General features: G+C 36.0%; 1 protein-coding gene across 1 annotated transcript; it reads left to right on the forward strand.

The window, feature by feature from the left end:
* The first annotated feature begins 1,334 nt into the window (after nucleotides 1-1,334).
* LOC147387696 (uncharacterized) lies at nucleotides 1,335-6,709 on the forward strand. The gene is made up of 4 exons (XM_086421595.1): nucleotides 1,335-2,191; nucleotides 2,907-3,006; nucleotides 5,710-5,865; nucleotides 6,002-6,709. The coding sequence occupies exons 1-4, from the start codon at nucleotides 2,130-2,132 to the stop codon at nucleotides 6,263-6,265; spliced, it is 582 nt and encodes a 193-aa protein (XP_086277721.1). The 5' UTR covers nucleotides 1,335-2,129; the 3' UTR covers nucleotides 6,266-6,709.
* Nucleotides 6,710-23,500: the final 16,791 nt, after the last annotated feature.

Raw genomic sequence — 23,500 nt, forward strand, 5'->3', positions numbered from 1 at the left:
ACCTCATCATTACCATCATATTTAGAGTGAAATTGTAAATTGGAAATCTGAGAGGTAAATGTTATGAGAAGTCGCTGAATCAATGAGCCAACGTTTATTCGGACTAGGAGTTGCAGTTGTGCAGTTCACAGTGGCTTCAGAGGGCTTCAATTTCAGGCAGTATTTAGCAATGTGGCCTTGTTCATCACAATATTGACATTTGGGAGACATTTGTATTGCTTGGACTGACGAGGCTTTGATTTGGAGTCTGTCTTTGATGGTTTATAATTTGATGAAGACTGAGTCTTGTAGGAACGTGAGTCCTTGCTTTGAGTGGAGTTGGCAATAAGGACCAAGGATTGGGTAGTGGTGTCAAGACGTCGAAGATAGGCCTCATGACCAAGTAGCAGATCATGTAATTCTTCAAATGAGAGAGAAGACTCTCAAGGTCGAATCGGGGCAACTATGTCGCGGAAATCAGATCCTAAGCCATGAAGAACATATAGGGTGATGTCATCTTGGGATAACGGTGCATCAATGAGGGCAAGCTCATCGGCAATAGTTTTAATAGAGTGGAGGTACTCTGTAATGCTGCGAGTGCCACGCTGCATGACACGCGTCTTGCATCGACTAGCATAAAGTTTTGTTAGTTTAGTCCAGGCTTGATGGGACGTCTTGGAGTTTGCTATGAGTGGTATCACAGTTAGGGACACTGAAGTCAAGATGGCATTTAGAATAAGTTTGTCCTGACGGAACCAAAGGTAATGAGCTGCAGTGGCTGCTGCATTAGTCGACGTCAGTAGAGGTGGGCAGGTGTGAGTGCCATCGACATAACCAAAGAGGTTATAGTTGAGAAGGAGAGACTCGAATTGAGCATGCCATGAAGGGAAGTTGGTTGGTGTGAGACGTGCGATAATTTGCTGGGTGGCATTAATAGCTATTGGAACACTGTTAGAGGAAAAATTAGCCATAGTGGAAGCAAGGAAGATAGGAAATACTCGTTTAATTTTTTGGGGCTTAAGCTGATACCTTATAGAAGTTTAGACAGGAATGGAGAAAATGATTCACACACCTTTCTATTAGAATATGATATATAAATACAGATTTGAGAAACTTAAATTACTCCTAAACTTATGCTAACATATAACAACATATATGAAAATATAGGAAAGTATGAGCTGTACAGATTTCTTAAATTAGCTAATAGTGTGAGCTGTGCATATTTCCTAAACTAGCTGATCAAAGACAATTAAGGTGTTTGATTGTAATGCTGATTTTCTGCATGAATAATAGTTGTCCTTATAGTTTCCACCATCTTCACTATTTATTCTCATCCAATGGGAAGTTTGAACCATCTCACAATCTTCACTATCTATTCTTTCCTTCTTCTCCACTATCCGCTTTTTTTTTCTCTCTTCTTCTTCTTCTTCTTTTTTACATTCATAAAAGTTTCAAAGAGGATTTTATGTTTCAACGAGGGTCTCCTCCTTCTTTAATCTTTTTTTAACTTTAACACCTCAAAATTTAATTGAGTTGAAGCCATTTACATGAGAGAATTTCTGTATGGAAGTTCTAGTTTAGTATGTTAGGGTCCGATTGATACAGCTTCAAAATGCAGATTTTACTGCGTCTGCGTTTTGAAGCTGAATCAAACGCGACCGAAACTTTGCGTTAGGATTTTGCGCTACCGAATTGCGTTTCTAAACGCAGATGTGAGCAGCGTTAGTTAGAGCTTTTTAAATCGCGTTTGCGGGAGACGTGAATTACCGAAAAACGTTTCATGTGAAAAGACGTTAATACCCCCGTCTTCTCTTCATCTCTTCTCTTCTCTGTCGACCGAACCGTCTCTTTCTCTCTCTCTCTCTCTCTCTCTCTCGCACTGTTCTATCTCACACAACACTCTCTCTCTGCGCTTCCCCTTCTTGTTTTCTCAGCCCACCAAATACCCTCACAACCACCATGTTTCCTCCGCTCGCTCCTTCTGTACTGCAGCCGTGGCTGCCATGTTGCAGCTCAGTTGGTGTTGGGATTGGATTGGGTCTTGCCAATCCGAGTTTCTCGAGCTTCAATTCATGGTGCTACTAGATTTCTCCGTTTCAATTGCGCCTCGATAATAGATATTTGAAATTGGGATTTTTTCTTCTGCGAAGATGGGTCACTCGAACGTCTGGAATTCTCATCCGAAAACTTATGGTCCTGGATCTTGTGCCTGGTGAGACGATTTTGTTTCAGTTTCCGTTTCGATTTGTTTAATTTATTTCGCTTTTTTGTTTTTCTTAAATCCATGGATTATCGTCTCGTCTGGTTTTGTTCTTGTTAAACCCTAGCACAAAATAGAATTTTTGTTCAATGATCTAACGCTCTGTTATTCTAACACTGAATTTGGGTTTTATTTTTATTTTTATTTTTTTTGTACTTCACAAATTCTTGTTTATGAATCAGTGCAACTCCCCGGTGAGACGATTTTGTTTCAGTTTTATTCTCCATCTGTATTTATTTAATATCTTTCACTTTTTTTGGTTCTCGAATCGATGAATTATCATCTCTTCTGGTTCTGTTCTTGTTAAACCCCAGCAAAAAATTATAGGATTTTCTTTCGGTGATCTTATGCTCTGGGATTAATTTATGCTCAACTGTATAATATTACAAATCTATTAGTCTGTTTTAGTGTAAAAGTTTGGAAGAATTTATGCACAAAATTATAGGATTTTCTTTCAGTGATCTTATGCTCTGGGATTAATTTATGCTCAACTGTATAATATTACAAAGTTATTAATCTATTTTAGTGTAAAAATTTGGAAGAATAAATTGATATTTGTGTGACTAATTTGGCATTCTGTATTTATTTTGAGTTTTTGTTAGTTTTTCTTATCTCAATTTCTTTTATTGGTTACTGCCTATTTTTGTTGTGACATTGTGTTTGCCAGCCGTGTGTGTGGGAACCCACATGGGCTGATCAGGAAGTATGGTCTCATGTGTTGCCGGCAGTGCTTCCGCAGCAATGCCCAGGCAATTGGCTTCATCAAAGTCAGTCTTTATCTCATGGTTATCTAAAGGGTTTTCGTCTTTTAATTAATTTGTTTTATTGTGAAACCCAAATGCACATTTTTATGACTTTTTGGCTAAATGGGATTGGGTTTATCATCCCCTTAGTCAGTATTTTTGGTGTCCATGATTGTATCTTTAGCAGGTCATCTTGATCATGTTTCTTAATAAAAATTTACTTATAAAAATAATGTGTGCCTAGATCTTGAATTGGCCTAAATTGAGCGAATACGAGACCCAACTCAACTATATAATATATGTAACTAGAGCAAGTGGGGCTTGAACCCACAGTGAACCTTTTTTCAACTCTACCCTCTAAGGAAAGGATTTCGATAAAAGCTGACACCAGTAAGACTTCGTCTAAAGGAGCACTAAATGTTAGAAAACTATTAATTGGGACTCAAAAACCAGCCTCGAGAGATTGACAAAGAATTGATAGGAATTGCTCATCTCCCATCGTTTGGTTGGAATTAACATAAGCTTCCATTTCTTTGTTCATGATAGCATGAGAAATGGTCTTAACACTATTAGATAAGTTTCCCTAGCATTTTTATTCTGATAGGAATAACTTCATAATAATAGATTCCACATGTTTTTTAATCTTCTTCAGCTAGATATTCTAGTTATACCTAGAGGAGCATTGTATGTCTATCTATATTATCCTAAGCATATCAATAGTAGGTAATGGAAAGTCATCCTTTGGACATGTCTATTAAGAATTTGGGAATCAGGTTCAAATGTTTTATCCATTTTGACCAATCAGAAAAAGAAAAAAAAAGGATTATGGGTATCGATATGTTACTTTTTCCATCTTTCTTAGGGACAATGATGACATTAGCAAGCCAATATGGGTAGTCTACTTCCTTTATTAATCAAACCTCTAGTAATTTATCAATTTCTTCTTTGACTTGTAATCCAAGATGTGGGTTCAAATTGGGTCAGGCCTTCTCTATTTTGAATCAAATCTGTTCCGACTAAAGATAAGTCAAGTTTCAGGCACGTCCTTTTATAACCAAGCTAATATATTACAATAATCTCATATAAGGTGAATCGAGTGTATCCATTTGAGGGTGGTGTCCCAACTTAGTGAACCAAAGGTCTTTTTAGTGCCAAGATTAATTCTTCAACTTCCTTAATTATTCATGTGCTGGTTACCACATATATTTTGCATGGAAGCTCTCTTTAGTTTGTTCAAAGGTTGTAGGACAATCTTCTCCACTATTTTCTTTATCTACATTTGTAATTCTTCTTAATTTTTTGTGTACTGGGTATTTTTTACTCCTATATATATTTATACCCTGTTTGTTAAGCACTGTTATAAATCTGTTAAATATCTTGATACATAGAAGTGGATCTATTATGGGGATGACCATCAAAAACTACATGTCCTTAAAACAACTGTCTTTAATTACTCGATAAAGTTGTCTATGGAGAATGAACACACTTGCACCCATTTGGAAATCTTTTTTTTTTCTTTTTATAGGTAAGGAGACCATTAAAATAAAGGTTACATAGGCCTACCCATCTTGACAGTGCAATGTCAGATTTATATTGTTAGGTGCCATGTCATTTTTTGGTTGCCACTTTACACTTGCAATTAGAGATGCTGGAGTTCACAATCCACACTTGGTCCACATATCTGGAAATCAAGCAATAACCTAATAATCCACACCTCATCACTTATTCAATCACCCATACTTCAGTCTAAACTCCAGAGCAAACATAGGGTCCTCCAACATTGGGTCGAATTGCGTCAAATTGTTCTATAGTTGCCACAAGATAGCCTGGAGATACTAGTTTTATATATATTAAGCATTTCTTTTACATAGATTAGAAAGAAAAGGGTAGTGAGATATTTCTTTGCATCTTTATTCTCATTTATGGAGCAGTTTATTATTTCATACCTTATCTAAGAGTTTTATATAATTTTATTATATTTATATATATTTGTAGGGGTATTTTGGTAATTTTTGATGCAATTTGCGTACATTATGTTGGATTGCGTATTATGCATGTTTTTTGTTTATCAAGAAAATTTCATATGTCTATTTTTAAGAGGAGATGTTGCCGAAATTTTTATAGAATTATAATTTTTTCTATATATTTTTTTAGAATTATAAATATTTTAAAATTAATATGATTATTTTTTTAATTTTTTATATAATTTTATTATATTTATATATATTTAGTGTAATCATATATTTATAGGGGTATTATGGTAATTTTTAATGCATTCTGAGTGCACAATCAACCTTAAGGGTATTTTGGTCATTTTATCCTAATACAGCAGATTCTTAAAACTATATCAAACAGTAATTACCAGATTCTGGTCAACAGCACATCATTTTTACAAAGCTCTATCAAACAAGTTTTTAAATGTTTCAGCTTATGACAGCAAATTCAGGAAGCTAAATCAATCGAGGCCTTAGTATCGAATCATATTTACAAGGTTCAGTATGTACATAAAGATTCGATATTGACATATCGAATACAAAGGTTTACATGAGAAAGTTTTGTTGAGTAGATGGTTAAGGCTTAAAAAGTCGCTTTTAAGGCTCGATTTACAGAGGTTTTAAGTCGAATGATGTGATAATTCCCCAAAAATGACATATCGCATTGCATGGTCCTTATCTATTTCATGTTTATTGTGATTTGGGCCTAATTTTGGTTATTTATCTTTGATAGGTAAAAAATACGAGAGTCAATAGGACAACTCAAGAAATTTGCATGCTTCCATTACACTCCAGAGCCCACAGTCAATGTCCAACCCAAAATGCAGGCCTTTTTGGCCCACAAACATCGTGGCACGACAAAAGTAGAGATTTACTTGATAATGATAAGGTCTCAATAATTTCACTCTGGGACCGTAATTTCACCAAGATTATCAAAATTCAAATACTAGTTTCTTTAAAATAATAATAAATTATACTAAACTCACAAATTAATATAGCTAACAATAATTTGTTACTAATTTCAGGTGAAAATGGTACATTTAGAAACCAACAAAAGATGTAACAATTACTGTTACAACATGCGAGCAAAGAGGAAGCAATCAGTCAAAGGCCAGCTGATTTGGATGCAACGTCATCGCACCGCAGACATCTCGAGGAATTTGTTCTTAAGATTTGCACAAAAGCTTCTAATTGCTTCGGTGGTTGTAATTGAATGGGTCTTTCGAATCAAATCATTCGCCAAATCAATCCGATTACCCGAATACGAATGTTATAAATTGGAGGGTTGATTTCAGAGAGAGGGGCTCTCTTCTTCTGTATTTTTTTTAGTTTCTTTCTTTATAATTCTCTATAATTTTCTTTTGGGTGAGCTTTTGATTGTAGTGAGAATATCAAAAGTGATCCATTAGCTCCTATTATAACTCTTTTGAGAGACCATCAAGGAAGGAATCAAGTTGCAGCATTGTTCTACATTCTCTCCATCTATTATCTTCTTGCTTTTATTACTATTGTAATATGATCCTTGCGATGATCAGCTAGACTCTCCTTAAAGAGGTCAAGAATACCGGAGCAATTTCATCCTACCAATGTTGTTTTAATTCTTTATTTCTACTTTACATGTTAATTCTGAGAATCCACTTAGGATAAGATTAGCAAACTTATACATTCAAATCAAGTTTTGATGATTGTTACTTAGATAAGCTTAAGAACAATCATGCTCTGTGATGAATTGAAGTATAAGTCAGCTACACTTATTTGAGTTTGGGATTTTCATGAATACTCTCTGGTTACCATCAATGTTTAATTCAATTTATCTTCCGATCCACGAGCAATGACTTGTTACGTGGATTGAGTTATAATTAGAATAAATCAGCATTTTGGATGAATTGAAAATGTTGAATTGACCTCTCCAAGCTCTTTTCCTTATATCTTCAATCTCTATTGTTAGTTTTAATTTCATTTACAAATTAGTTGCTACTTTCTTCTCTATTTTTTACAAATCAATTTCATTTTTAAGGAATCTGTTTTCTAATTCTGTTTTGGCATTTTAGTCCGAATGAGCTTTTGAATCCCAAACTGTCCCTGTGGAACGAATTCGACTTACCCAAAGTCTTATTTTAATCTTTGCATTTACACAACAAGTTTTACAATCGATCATATAACGCAACATTGACTTGTTTGTTACTTAGAGAATCATACAACCAATTAGGGTTTGTTGCTAGGGATATTATGAAGATTTTTGAGATTAGAGATAACCTTAATTATCTCTATAAATAGATAGCAAATTAGAACCAGAAAGGATCATCTTAGCTTTGTTTTAGTTTCTTTATTTTTCTTTGCTTTTCCTCTGTAAGTTTCTTTCAAGCTTTGCAATTAGAAAGAGTAACAACCAGTTTTTAGATCAAGATCATTAAAAGAACTTTCTCTTCTCTCTTATTTTCTCTTTTAAATGTCTTCTTTTGTTGTCTTTGCGATTATTTGTGACTAGACCCTCCATGAAAGAGGTTGAGGAAGCCACGAGCAAGATAATCTTATTCAGTTGATTTGTTTTGTGTTTATGTTTTAATGTTTACATGTGATGATATTTTAGTGGCTAATCATTAGATATAGCCTAAGTTATCTTGATTTTGATGATTTAGACTTAGATCAGTTCAAGTTAAATCATGCTCTATTAAGAATGATTTAGGTAGTTTTTATGATTTTATTTTCTAAGATTAATCATAACTTCTGATATATTATTTGCGCTTAAAATGATTAATCTTCCTATCCAACAACATTAAATTGTTGGTGGAATTGATTGCGCTTGTGGTAATCAACGATTTCAAACCTTCATAACATGGGGTACTTCCCTTTTCTAAAGCGTGTAGTTTTCCCCTTTACATTAGGGGCATTCTTTTTCAAACTGTGTTCAGTTATCTCAGTGCAATGTTCCCTATCAAACTAGGGGTATTTTGTTTTCAAACTTGATCAATTTCAATCCCAAAGGATAATGGTAATCCTGAATTAAATGTTACCATTTTGATAACAATTTTTGAAAATCCCTAAGATTCAAGGGAAGTTAAAATGTTGGCCTGAAATTTATAAAATTCAATTATTTGTTTTTAATATATATATATATATATATATGGGAAATGTTCAGCAACAAACATTTTGGCAAAACATTTTTCAAAACATGGGTTAGAGGTTTTGGAATGGGTTGATTTTTTATGAGGATGATCTCCTCACCGTAGAGATCATCCACACCAAAAATCAGCCCATTCCAAAACCTCTAACCCATGTTTTGAAAAATGTTTGTTGTTGAACAAGACCCTATATATATAACAATTTTTGAAAACCCCTAAGATTCAAGGGAAGTTAAAATGTTGGCCTGAAATTTATAAAATTCAATTATTTGTTTTTAATATATATATGAAGGGTTTCTAATCTCACCTTGGTTTTGCCCAGAGAAAAGTTCATTACTCTTTTACCTAGGGCAGGTAAAGTAGGACTCCTAGAAAAAAGTTCATTACTCTTTTTCCTAGAGTAGGTAGAATAAGACCTCTAGAGAAAAATAGATAGAGTATGACTCCTAAAAAAATAAGATCATTACTCTTTCATCCTGAGCAGGTAGAATAAGACTCCTAGAAAATAAGTTCATTACTTTTTCACCCCGAGCAGGTAAAGTAAGACTCCCAGAAAATAAGTTCATTACTTTTTCACCCAGGGTAGGTAGAGTAGGACATTCAACTTTTACTCAGACATTTATCAGATTTTACTTAGACTTTTATTAGATTTTGCTCAGACTTACTCAGATAATTTTCAGATTTTGCATAGATTTTTTTTAGATTTTGCTCAGATCTCATTCAAATTTTGTTTAGATTTTTTCAGATATTTAACTCGGACCTCATTCAGATTTTTCTCGAGTTTTGCTTCGTTTAATTCAAAATTTTCTGAGATTTTACCCATATTTTATTTTTTTCTCAGTCATCTTACTCAGTTTTTTCTTTTTCTTATAGTTAATCATCTTCTCATCATGAATAAGCAAAATGGAGATGTGCCCTTTTCAAAATCATCATTATACTATTGCACATATTGCACATTCATTACATTTGTATTAATCAGGGATAATTTTTTAAAATTCAATGATCTGACATTGTCAGTGAGAGATCACATTCGAAGACCTGACAATTTTTAATTCGGGGAGAGTTTTATCCTCAAGGATCCGAACATCTCAACGAATTGCTAAATCAAACTGCAAAATGATCTGTCACTAGCTTTGACATTTAGATATCACACTATCTACTAACGTAAATTTGTTATCTAGTTTGCTTCAACCTTTTACACTCATTTGATTAATCAACTTGTCAACCCGATTGTGACGGTTTCCAATGATGGATAAATATTTTAAAGTTTTATTTGTTACTAATTGTGTTTCCAAAGCTCGAATGAGATATTTCAATCAAATAAACTTTAGAAACCACGTTACTCTAGGAAAATATGACTCAAAATATAGAAATCATCATTTTGAGACAAAAAGAAATTTTACGAGAAAAATTATCAAAAAATAATTAAATTATCAAAATACCCTTGACATCAGAACACCTCTAGAGACTACGTTACACTTAGGAAAATCAACATAAAATAATAAACGAAAATCAAATAAACTATTTTGTCAATTTTCACAAATTTTGATAAGACCGTTTCACGCGAAAAAACTATAAGTAACATAAACCTATACTTTCATTGAATTTCTTACGAAAAAACTGGTTCCAAAATATTCCAAAATATCGAAAAACAACATCCCAACGCAAAAGTCCTCTTTGAGGGTAAAACGATAATTTCCTAACCCTAAAATTTAAAATTTGAAATTAATAATTAAAATGTTAATTAACGTAAAGTAAAATCTTAATAAATCAAATTAAAATAAAATAAAATAATTAATTAAGCCCATGGGCCAAATTTCAAGTGGCGGCTCATTTATCCAAGTAGGTCCCACTTGATATTTAATAAAGAACCATCCACTGGAGGTCCCAAAGAATTCAGAATAGATTAATAAAGAACCTACCATTTGAGGGTTCTCCAAAAAAAAAAATACGTAAATTAAAAAAAATTCAAAATTCAAATAAAGCTTATCTAAAATTTTATGAGAATTACTTAACAAATTAGTTAGAGATAGACCTTATCTCCAAGAAACCTAATGAAACCCTAATCTTATCACAAAGCTCTTTAAAAAGAAGCCTTTACTACTTAGTTTCGGAGGTCAAGAGAAATCCTAGAAAATCAAGGTAAAAAACTCTTCAAAACCTTTTCAAAATCCTAAATCTAGAGTCCCAAGTCAATACCTAACCCCTCAAGTCCCAATTTTCAACAAAAAAAACACCCAGAAAAGTTAATAAAACATTTAGGTATAGAAAAAGAAAGTCTCATCTCGAAATTCGAAAACTGATCTAGCAACAAAGGTAAAATGAGAAGATTCACACAAGGAATGTTCACCGCTAGTTTCTAAGGGAATCGATCATCGTAATCACTCAGGTAAAAGAAAATATATTTTATTATTTTATTAATATGGATTTAGGCTATTTTGCAATGTAAATATTTGAGAAAAGTAGAGATCGATTTTTACAAGGCGGGATTGGTGCCTAACATCTTCCAATCCCGTAACCTGATCCTCATACCCATAATCTTTTTGTGGTTCTGTGGTCCTTGTCTATTTAGAGTCATTTTTTGATTTCTAGACCGTAAAATTAGGTGGCGACTTCCAAAAAAATAAAAGCGGATCCGCACTTGCAGATTGATGGCGCTTTCAAGTATATGTGCAAGGTAAAGGTGAAGAGATGAGGATGCTCAAAATAAGGAATTCTTAGGTTTAAGATGGGTTCAACTATGGTTTGGACCTTCCATGGCTAGATGGTGCTCTCTAGACATTATGAGGAAAGAGCCAATGTTCTTTAGTCTTTGATCAAGTCCCAATGAAGCCAAGGCTTTTCAATATAAAGAAAATGAGTTGGCAATGACTCCATTTTCGGTGGCACCAAAAATCAGTTCGATGGCATTGAAAATTGCAACGAATATATTTTTAACTGTTGGACATTTTCAATGGCATCGAAATGTTCATTTGGTGGATTGAAATGTCCATTTCGGTGGCACCGAATGGACACCCCCTCTGTTAATCGAAAATATTATTTTTTCGATAGCAAGGGTGGATTTTTGGTGCCACTGAAAATATTAATCCCAGAACTATAAATTGTTATATTTCAAGCATTTTATGTTCCTAAGAATTTTGATGATCGAACGGGTTGGGGAATTACATGATTTTACTAAAATTAATCGTCTTAAAGATTATATTGGTGAAGGGGTATAGTTTAGGTGGTTTTCTTACCTTTATGGTCTTGAGCATACATATGAAACGTTTTATCAAAGGTCTAATTTTGAGTGTTGTTGTTGCTATCGACGTCTTCACATGTCTTCCAGTAAAGTAAAAATGACATGCACCAAAATCTCAAGATTGTCAAAAACAAGGTACTAACATACATAGACGACATATTCATAAAGAGTAATTGGTTGGAGGAGTATATTGATTACCTAGAGGAGATATTCACTAGATTAAGGGAGTATGAGTGTGTCTCAATCTGAAGAAATGCACATTCGAGACTTCATCAGGAAAATTCTTGGGGTATTTGGTGACAAAAAGGAGAATAAAAGTGAATTTGGATAAAGGGCATTGTCGGAAATGCCATTTCCGACCAATGTAAAACAAGCACAGAAGTTAGTAGGATGGGTGGCTGCACTCAACAGGTTTGTATAGAGGTCTTTAGATAAGTATCGACCCCTCTTTTTGTTACTCAAAAAGGGGATTGGGCTCGAGTGGACAGAAGAGTGCGAGAAGGCTTTTTTAGATTTGAAAGTCTACCTCTGGTCTTGAGCAAGCCAATAGATGGAGAGACCCTGGGTATCTACCTAGCAGCTACCTCAATAGCGATAAGTTCAGTCCTATTGAGAGTAGAAGATAAAAAAGAACTATCGGTCTACTGTATGAGCAAAAGCTAGGGAATCCAAGGTGAAATACAACATAATGGAACAGATCGGGCTAGTATTCGTACAATCATCTCAGAAGTTGAGGTTGTACTTTCAAGCTCACAGGGTTAGGGTAATCATGGACTACCCACTCTGGGAAGTCCTATACAGTTTAGAAAATCCAAGTGGGCAGTTGTTATGGGAGAGTTTGATTTGATTTTTGAACCTAAGAACGGTTAAAAAGGTCAGGTAGTGATATATTTCCTAGTTGATTTCCTAGTAGAGGATCCGCACTTGGAAGAAGAAGAAGAGTCGAAACTACGAGAGGAGAACTCACCTAACCCCATGAGTCCATAACTTGGGTGGAGGTCATTCGTAGAAGGGTCAACCAATGACCGGTTAAAAAATGTAGTAAAATTAGGTTTAGAGCCTTCAACAACGAAGTAGAATATGAAGCAGTGCTCAAAGGACTAGACATAACTCAGGGTCTGAAAATTTAAGAACTTTAGGTTTATTCAGACTCTTAGTTAGTGGTTAAGCAATGTAGAGGGGAATATGAGGCTAAAAATGAGAGAATGACATAGTTTGAAAAGGTAAAAATAATAAGGATATCCAGGGGCGACAACCGACGTGCAGTTTCATTGGCAAATGTGGCATCGATGCTTGGGGACATGGAAGCACAAACTATCCTCATCGAATTCCAAGGTTAACTGAGCACAGAGTTTGAAAAAGTGAAGGATTGCATGTAGGTTGATATGAGGCCGAGCTGGAAGGATGAAATAATGAACTATCTAAGCTCAAGGGCACTACAAGAAGACAAGAAGGAGGCATGGAAGCTGAAAAGGAAAGTAGGTCGGTGTCCCATGGTCGATAGGGAACTATTCCGAATATCCTATAGGGGCCCACACCTAAGACGTCTAAGTTCAAAAGAGGCACAACTGGTCCTAGAGAGATACACAGAGGGGTTTATGGAAACCACTCAGGAGGAAAGTCCTTGGCCTACAGAATAATAACTCAAGTGTATTACTGGCCATACATACAAGAAAATGTGAATAAATATGTTCAAAAGTGCGATAGGTGTCAAAGGTATGCTCGGATGATTTATCAACCGTCAAAGGAAATCCATATGATCGTTAGTCCATGGCCATTCACTATTTGGGGATTGGACATCATGGGACCATTACCCCTAGCGAGCAAGAATAGGGAGTTCCTAGTCGAAGGAACATGCCATTTTACCAAATGAATAGAGATTGTGTCAATGGCTTAGATCAGAGAAGAAGATGCGGTTAAGTTCTTATGGGAACAGATCATAACTAGGTTCGAAATACCTTATGTCGTGGTAACCGGTAATGAGAAGCAATTGAAAGGGAAGATGTGGTTAAGTTCTTATGGGAACAGATCTTGAAGCTAAATTCCACACTGAGGTATCCACAAGGAAATGGCCAAGCTGAGGCATCGAACAAGACAACACTGAACAACTTGAAGAAAAAATTGGATGAACGAAAAAGAAGATGGGTAAATGAGCTGTATAATGTGTTTTGGGCATATCGAACCACTACACGAAGGGGTATGGGTATATCTCCATTTGCCTTAACGTATGGGACAAAAACGATAATTTCAACAGAAGTGCAAGTACTAACAGGTCCAATGAAGAACTCATAGCTCGGAATCTTGACTGGATGGACGAAACAAAAGAAGGGGTGCTAGAAAGAGTTGGATGATATCATTAGGAACTAAAAAGATCTTATGATCGAAAGAAGCGCAAAAGGATATTCAAACCAAGAGGCTTGGTTTTGAGGAAGGTCTTGCAGAACACACTGGCTCTTAACAATTGGAAGCTCAAAGAAAACTAGGAAGGCCCTTATATTATCGACAAGCTCGGGAAGGCAAGGGCATGTTATCTGATGCCAACGGTCGGGGATTCAATCAAGTCACTGTAAAAGGCATTTAATTTTAGAAGGTACTATCAATAGGGATCAATAATTTAGCAATAGTGATTTCTTTAATTTTCAATTGTAATTTACTTTTTAGTTCAATAGGGTTTACTTAAGTTTTACAAGGATTCCAAGGGCAAGGCCCCCGATTTGTGTTATTTACTTTATAAAAACATTTATTTTCTGAGCAAGGTGGTTATATATAAAAAGGTAATGTTTGAATAAGTGTTTCAGTCAAATGAAAAAGCCGGTTGGGAAGAAAATTGAGCTTTGCTCTATGAGGTGAATGAAGCAAAAAAAGTTATCTAAGGGAAAATTTTCAGTTGGTAAGGAAACTGAGCTTCACTCTATGATGTGAGTGAAGCAAATAATTTACCTAAGGCAAAACAAACGGTTGGCTAGGGGACCGAGCTTTACTATGTGAGGTGAGTGAAGCGAAAAATTTTCTAAGGTAAAAAGGTCAGTTCACTATGGGGTCGACCTTTATTCAATATGAGAGAATGGATCGATAAAGTTTTCTTAAGTGCAAAGGTCGATTCATTACGAAAATCGAACCTTACTCAGTAAGATGAGTAAGTTGCAACCCTCCCTAAGTAAAAAGGTATGTTGGCCAAGGTATCTGACCCGTGTACAATAGGATGGGTCACCCCACCTATACAGTTCAGGTCGGAGTCATAGATAAAAGAAAAAGGAAATGATAAAATTATCTAAGCGTATAAGGTCGGACAAAGAGAAGGACACATCATACTTTGCAAGAACATAAATTTTCATTAACATAAGAAGAGGTGTTACATGAGGAAAGAGAAAAATTACAAGAGCCTAGACTTCGAATGGGTGGGTAGACAGGTCAGCCCCGTTAGGGGGCATTACATTGATGAGGTCAGAAGGGGTCAAATCAACAACAGAAAGGGTTGGAGCATCCTTTGAGGCTAGGACCGGAGTAGGGGCCTTGCCTACCCTAAGCTTCAATAGAGCAGCCTTCAGCTGAGTAGTAAGAGCACGCTCTTTGTTCAGAGTATCCTCCCACACTTTAACATTAGCATTCAACTCTTCCTAGAGGTTGGATTTTTGCTTCACCAGCTCCTTCGCCTTCTCCTATTCATTCTATTCCTTTAGATTTTTGAGCCGACCCTTGAAGGCCAAGGTCACTTGAGCTAGTTGACTTATGTTCTTCTCCAAATGGGTTTTGAAGCTTTTCACCTAATCTTAGAGGTCGGATACCTCTTTCATCTTCGCCTTAAGGGAAGAACGCAAGGATTGAGAGTTCTGGAGCACGTCTAATCTCTCCCGAGCAAGGGAAAAGATGTCGTGCTGCATCTGTAAGCAAAATGATACCAAGTTAAAAAATAACAGAAGGGAAAGCGCAAAAATGAAAAAGGGACAAGAAAAGGAGTTACCTAGGCCAGGTGGCCATAGAGTTCATCGATGAAGGAGTTAGGGCCCTTTTTCGAAAGGTCGGAGACCACCTTCTTGTCTAAGGAGATAAGGCTCCTTTTATGAGCCCCTGAGCTATCTTGGGGTTGAATAGAGCCGAACTCTCCTAGGTATCTGTGGAGGGCTAAAATCGTCTTCTATTCGGATCGTCCATTCACATCATCAATACGCATCTCGGGGTGGACACGTGGCATTATATAAAGAGAATTCTATCTTATTAGGGAATATTCCAAGTTTAAAAGGATTATTCTCCTTGTTATGTAATTGATATTTTGGATAAAGGGCAAGGTCGTAAATTATAATTAATTAGGGTTAAGACTCTAATTAGGGTTTCTTTATTTAAAGAGTTGGAAGCTATTATAAAAGGAGGAGGAGAAAATATGGAGAGGGAGAGGAGGCTATGTAACTCGGAGATTTATACTGAAACGGCTCCCCGAGCGCGTGGACGTAGGCACGTTTGCTGAACCACGTAAAAAATCTCTTTGTATTTTTTCTCTTTTTCATTATTTTTTCTATTATTTCTATGATTTATTGATGAATGATTTTGCTAAAAATTAAATCTTGAGGTCAATCACAAAAATGACCTCCACAATTGGCGCCGTCCGTGGGAACGTAGAGAAAAATCCATGAGAAACCACGTGATATGATCGGTGTTCCAAATCAGGAGTTGGGGGCTGCCCCAAGATGGACCCCTTGAAATTTTGGGGTTTAGATTTGTTTTTGCCATGGGTAGAATCGTGTGTAGTCGCTGTCTGAGTCGTGGCAGCATAGGTAGGCTCACAAAAAAAATCAAATAAGACTCTGAGATGATTCCCCACGTGTTGATACAATCCATATATGGAAAAGAAGATCAAAGAGCAACTGAACGCAGATGTAGTTGTTGTCAAGGATGCTTATGGAGATGGACCGAGAGAGATCGACGAAAGGGGTAGAGAGGGTTCTAATCAAATTGGGTTTCTAGGAGCGGTGGACCGCTCTGTTGCTAAAAGAAAACATAAAAAGAAAGAATAAAAAAGATAAGAAGCTCATTCGTGCGCATGTTAGCATGATCTTCTGCCACTCCCCAATTTCAACTCTCATCACCATTTCTTGAATTTCTGTATCTGCTAAAGATTTAATTGCACCGACAAGATGAAATCTTCTCTAATGTCTGCAAATTCATCTTCCCTCATCTCGAATTTCTCCAGAAGATCTCACGTGTTTGATTTGTTTGGACGGAAGAAGGGATCCCCAGATTGGAATTCCAATTGGTTTTTCAAGATTTCAATTTTTTGCAAAGATATCTCTATTAATTCTCGAATCCATCAGTCTTGTTTGATTACAGTTTTCTCCACCAACGCAGCATAACCATCTATTACCAAATCGTTGGAAACGAAGACACAAAACGATGTTTTTACTGAAGAAATAGTTGGTTTTTATCCCTTTTTTCTCTTTCTCGATCTTTTCATGGCCGTAAGGCTCTCTCTCTCTCTCTCTCTCTCTCTCTCGTGTATCTGTGTTTCTGCAGGTGAGAAGTCTTTCTACTTCAAAAACTTTTTAAAAGAAAAGAAGGAAAAATGGGAGAGTATTTAGTGGTTTCAGTTGCAATTTCTTTTGTTGCTGTCATGGGTATTATATGGGCCTGAAATAAATCAAAAATCTGAAAGATAGAGAAAGAGAGAGATCAAGAGACGCAAGTGCTAAGGGCAAAGCTATGGCCGATCACCCACTTTCAACCTCTTCGCCAAAGGAAAAGAGAAGGTGAAAAAGGGTTCTGTTATGAAAAGCCTATGTCAACAAGGTGTTATGGGAAAGGAAGGTATTCCAACGTTTTTCAATTAAAAAGGTTCACATCGAGACAGGAATAGTACGGTCTTCCAAAGAAAGGGATGTAGCACAAATACGGTACAACCAGGTATTTATATTAAATTCAAAATATAAATCATTTATTAATTGTGTGTTTATATCAAAGTTCTTTAATTTTATTAATTGTCGAACAATTGTATGGTTCGGGGGCTCGGGTTATAACCATAATTAAGGGTCCTATGTAAGCCTATTCATTATGCAAGTTAACTCATCATGAAATTAACGTGGGGGCTAATGTTTGGGGGCACAATTCGTTTGTTTGGTTGGCTCGACAAAGAAAATTTTTTGGGGCTAATTCTATGTCCAACTCGGTCGAGTCTATAGACTCCAACGAGTTAAGTAGCTTAATTTATAATTCAATTTATGTTGTATGATTGGGGGCTTAGTTTAGCTCGTAATAAGAGTCTTATGTGACCAAATTTTTTTACTTGAGGATGCTCAATTTAAAAGTAGCATGGGGGCTAACCTCGTAGCCAATTTGATTGAATTTAAGGATTCCGTTGAGGTGGGAGGTTCAACCCATAATTCTAACCCACTAATATAAAATGATTATATTCTGTGAACTTTGTGATCTTCATTTGTTCAAGTTTTTTAGGTCGATTCAGCAAATTTTTATAAGGCGAGAAGGTCGGTTCCTAATAAGGTCGGTTCCCTCTGTGGACCCGTGTGTCACTCTATGAGGTGAGTGACACAAAATTCTAAGAAGGTCGGTTCCCTTTGTGGACTCGTGTGTCACTCTATGAGGTGAGTGACACGAAACTCTAATAAGGTCGGCTCCTCACGGATGCGAGAGGATCCGAGCGTCACTCTATGAGGTGAGAGATGCAAAATCTAATATGATCGATTATTCTATTATTTATCAAAGTCTTGAATCATTTTAGGATCCAAGTTTGATATGGGATTTCGGTCGGTTCTGTGATTATTTATCTAAAAGTCTTCGATCATTTTGGGATCCAAGCCCGATCTGGGATTTCGGTCGGTTTTGTGGTTATTTATCTAAGTAAGCCTGATCTGGGATTTCTATCAATTCTTCTAATATTTATCGGAATTTTCGCTCATTAATGAAATCAAGTCTAGCTCGCGGTCAAGTCTATTATTGGAACATCTATTTATTATGGGAGCTCAACTGAGTTGGATATCAAGTTTGCGAAAATAATAGGCTCGGGGGATCAAGAATCATACTAATTTAAAAATCAAGGATGGAGTACACTCAAGTCAGAAGTATTTCTTGAAGGCGGATCTTAATACATCGATCTCCACCTTCGAGAGGGGGACTATGTGAAGGGCTAAAATCGTCTTCTATCCGGATCGTCCATTCGGATCATCAATACACATCTCGGGGTGGACACGTGGAATTATATAAAGAGAATTCTATCTTATTAGGGAATATTCCAAGTTTAAAAGAATTATTCTCCTTGTTATGTAATTGATATTTTGGATAAATGGCAAGGTCGTAAATTGTAATTAATTAGGGTTAAGATTCTAATTAGGATTTCTTTATTTAAAGAGTTGGAAGCTACTGTAAAAGGAGGAGGAGAAAATATGGAGAGGGAGAGGAGGCTATGTAACTCGGAGATTTATAGTGAAACGGCTTCCCGAGCACGTGGACGTAGGCACGTTTGCCGAACCATGTAAAAAATCTCTTTGTGTTTTTTAGCTTTTTCGTTATTTTTTCTATTATTTCTATGATTTATTGATGAATGATTTTGCTAAAAATTAAATCTTGAGGTCAATCACAAAAATGACCTCCACAGTATCCTCACCAAAAAGACCTTTTCTCCTTCATAGGGCCCCCTGAACGAGAAGGTCATTGATCTCGTAGGCCATATCAGAATGGATTAGGGTAACGTCCTGATCCCTTAGGGTAGAGTTTCTCTTTTGCCTCTTGCTCTGTTGTTCAGAGCCATTTTGGTTGGCCAGGTCACCGTTCTCTGAGTTTGGGAAGGGACGGGGATGGAAGAAGGGTCGGCTGGGGGTAGAATGGTAAGAGGGGTGGGGGTAAACTCTAGAAGGCCAATAAGGAACTTCCGAGTAGAAGGTTATCGAGTGACAAGTTGGGTAGACATCTCGTCATTGTTCTCAGTGTCAAAAGAAGACCCGAGGTTGATGGAAGAAGAAGGGGTGGAAGAAAAGATAGTGGTCTGATGGGGTCGAAAGGAGCCTTTCCTGGGTTGTCAAGAGGTAATGATGGGGAGTATAGGGGAATGAGAGGTGTGAGCCTTTTTCTGAATTCCCTGTCCCTGAGAATAGATTCAAGGATGGGAGCTGGAGGCGGACTTTTGTCTTTGACATTTGCAAATCTAGATAAGGCAATTAATTCTGGTAACAAAAATGAAAAGGTTGAAATAAAGAAATAAGAAGGAATCCTACCCGTCCAGTTAAAGTAATGGGTTTTTTTGGGCGGGAGTAGACTGCTCTTCGGCATCCTCCCAAGAGCCTATGAGCCGAATAGGGTAAATGAACCATTCCTTGTCGGTTTCAAGGACCTTGCCTCTTTAGAAAATAAAAAAATATAGGTCTTTTAGGGGCATTTGAGAGCTTGTATTGCGCTTGGATGTCCACCCGACCGAGCTTCTTATTTTTAGGGAGCTGAGAATTCATCAGTTCTACCATGAAGATCAGACAGAAGAAGTTTCTTGTCATTTGCCTATGAATTTTGTGGTAGAAGTTGAGACTTCTCTGGTTAGTTGGGAAAGAGGTATCTTGAGGCCATTTCAGAACCGACCCCAGAGTACAACAGTGGTGTCCTTCTCTTAAGTCTCCTCAAGATTAGGCTCATCATACTACTTGGTGGCAACGAACTTTGGAATAGAGAAGACGACTCAAAAGTCTTCCATTGAGGGCCTCACAGGGACAAATGACTAGATTCAAAGAAAAGGAAAAAATGATAACAAAGGCAAGGAAGAGGAGTACCTGAAAAGGAGAAGAACAAAAGATGAACTGGACCTTCGTCGAAAAATTGAACGAAATTAGCTTAAAGATTCAGGGAAAATGAAAAATGGCAGTATTCGACAACGAGATGAAGGAAGAAAAATAAAGTAGAGAAATAAGGTTTGTATAAAAGGAAAAAACTCGAGATTTGTAATGAATCATGCAGTTGGGATTACATAAGGGAGAGGGCTCATAATGGGTTGTCTCTGCCATTATTGTGCCCCAAAAACAAGGTGACCGAATGCCACAAGCCTCATGCCGAGCCAATAAGGAAATTCCACGTGGAAGGAACCAACTGCCCAAAAGGTTAGATGAGGGCAATAAGTACGCTTTCATAATGGGGTGACGGTTCAGGTCTGTCGACCAATCAGAAAAAAACACATGGAACGACTATTTAATGCATGCATTGGGAATGCACAACTAACTTAACTCGTGTTGTTTTAGAGACTTAAGGTCAAGAATACTAATGTACAGGTTCTCAAAAGGCCAGGATACTCCCAACCTTTTTAGAGGGGGCATTGTGAAGGGATAAAATCTCTGACCTATGAGATAACTGCACGTATCATTTTAAGACAATAGATTTCACTAGGGAGTATTCTCCTGACCGCATGTGAGCAATCATTCGGTAGTTAATCAAGAAAGTGAGGCTCGGATAAAAGTCAAGGAATGAAGTTCCATAAAAGGAAAGGGCTCTAATCCTTGGGATTGTGGGATTTGGATGACTAAATTAGAAGGAACTCTTGGAAAGAGGATCCCACATGATTCTTATCTCAAAATAAAAGGAGATAAGGTTGGAAACGTGTAAAATAGAAACTCTGACTCTAGAAACGAAAGAGAACCCCCATACACAAAGGTAAGCAATTTCTCTACATTAAACTCTATTGAATTCTCTTAGAATCTGACTTAGACATTGGAGGCTATGTGGAATAAGGAGCAGAGAAGATCTTGTGGAGTGACAGATCGTCCAGTTGAGAAAACGAGAATCTCGAGGTGTTCATAGAAAAAACGCTTCTACACTACCTATTTATATTATTATTTATTATCTTTGATTAGTGTTATTTAATGCCTTGGATTCTAGCATAGAATCATAGGGATTCATGTTATAATGTGGCGGCTTCACAATACTTCTTACAAGTTTTAAGACGTTCAGTAAAAGTTCTCTCAGTACAAATAGGGCATACATACAAACCATGTGTTACACAACCCGATAAAGTCCTATATGCAGGAAAATCATAAATTACCCATATCAAGATAGCTTTCAAATTGAAAGTTGTCTTAGACTAAGAATCATATGTTGACACCCCATTAAGCCACAAGGTTTTAAATAGACATCAAACCCCTTAAACCCCTTTTTACACTAACCAGTAACCACTAACCCGACCTATATATATATATATATATATATATGGGGGCGGTTCAAGGGCCATATGTAAAAACATATGAAAAAACAATGGTTTTTCAAAATATGGGTTAGAGGTTTTGGATTGAGCTGATTTTTTGCGAGGAAGGTCACTGTGATGAGAAGATCATCCTCACAAAAAATCAGCTCAATCAGAAACTTCTAAATCTATCAAAAGTGATTTACAAATTATTGTCAAAAATTGATAAAAAATCGACGGTCCACATTCTAAATCACTTTTAATGGGGTTAGAAGTTTCAGATTGGACTGATTTTTTTTTTTTTTCAGATGATCTTCCCATCATAGAGATCATCCTCACAAAAAAGAAGCTCAATCCAAAACTTTTAACTATATTTTAAAAATTTATTAATGTTACATTGTTTTTACATATTTTCTCATATGTCCCTTGAACCTGACCCTATATATATATATATATGAAAATATTTGTGACAAAATATATATACATAGGATAATATCTGTGACAAAATCTATGAAAATGATTTTTGTCTTATATGGGTTAGAATTTTTGAAATGAGCTGATATTTAGTGAGGATGATCTCCCAACCATAGAGATCACCCTCACAAAAAATCAGCTCATTCCGAAACTTTAATTCCCATAAAAAATGATTTACAAAGAAATTGACGATCTACGATTCTTTAACTTGCAAATTGGGGTTAGAAGTTTTGGAATGGGTTGATTTTTGGTGGGGATGATCTCCTCACCATATAGATCACCCTCACAAAACATCATCTCATTTTGAAACTTCTAACCTATCAAAAGTGATTTACAAAAAAACAATTGTCATAGATTTTGTCATAATTATGAAACGAATGTATTAGTGAGCTTAGAGAAATGTGACACAAAAAGGTAGCAGTTAAAATATACAGGGATGTCAACTATGGAGAAAAACAAGAAAGATGTTGAAATCAAAACTATGTTTGAATCCCATTTCTTGGGTTTTCTTGATTTCTGATCTACCCAAAGTGTTGACAGAGATGTTTATTTTTTTACTTCTATATTGTAGAATCATTGTAGTTTTGTTTACTCTTTTGCAATTGTTCTTCACTTAAATAAAAAGAAGAAAGGAATTATAAAAAATAGGTGCAACATTTAAAAAAAATATATTTTTGGAGTGTAATCATCCAAATGGAGTGCAAAGGGGAACTTTTAAGTGACGGAGTGCAATTGATAATAGGTGATGTGTAACGAGTCGGTTCCAAATTCATTTGATGACAACTAGAAGATAATAGAAAAAACAAATAGACTTTTCATTGATGATGACTTGCTCCTAAAATATATGGAAAAAATCTGAGATGCCTTCAATTAGATGTAACTCAAACTTGACAACAAATTCGTTGTAAACACATTTAGATTAGTCTCAACTCTCAATGCTATATGCCTATAATGAATCTATTAAGCCCAATTAAAATATTGAACAAACAGTGAAGATTAGATCCACAATCTAATCGATTATGTCCTAGTGAATCAATGACAAGTTGTTGGTATAAGTTGTGCCCTTTGATTATTCATTTTATCTTTCTAAATCTCATTTGTATAAGTTGTTGGTCGCCTACCTATCTTCCTCTCTAAAACTAAATAATAAAAAAAAAAATGTAGCATGAAACCATCTCTACATTTAAGGCTACAAACGTTGTAGCCAATTATTTATTAGGGACCTACACTATGGCATATACTTTAGGACTTAGTCAGAAAGAATTCTAAAATTTAATATTTGAGTTCTAGAATTTAGTAGCTAGAACTGGTGAGGTAGAGCACCTCATAATAGAAATTAAAATAAGAACAAATCAAGGTATACATACCATTGCTATCCAAGACTTTCTACAATAATTATAATACAATAAGCAAGCATCATATGATCATAAAATATTTGAAACACTAGAATGTGTTGTAGTGTCACTTTTCATTGATGTAAATTAATAGTAAGGCTGGTGCACGAGAGAGCCTTCACCATTCCATACCTAAGGAA

The sequence above is a fragment of the Akebia trifoliata genome, chromosome 13, assembly GCF_017979445.1.
Source record: "Akebia trifoliata isolate Shusen 1 chromosome 13, ASM1797944v1, whole genome shotgun sequence".
Lineage (NCBI taxonomy): Eukaryota > Viridiplantae > Streptophyta > Magnoliopsida > Ranunculales > Lardizabalaceae > Akebia > Akebia trifoliata.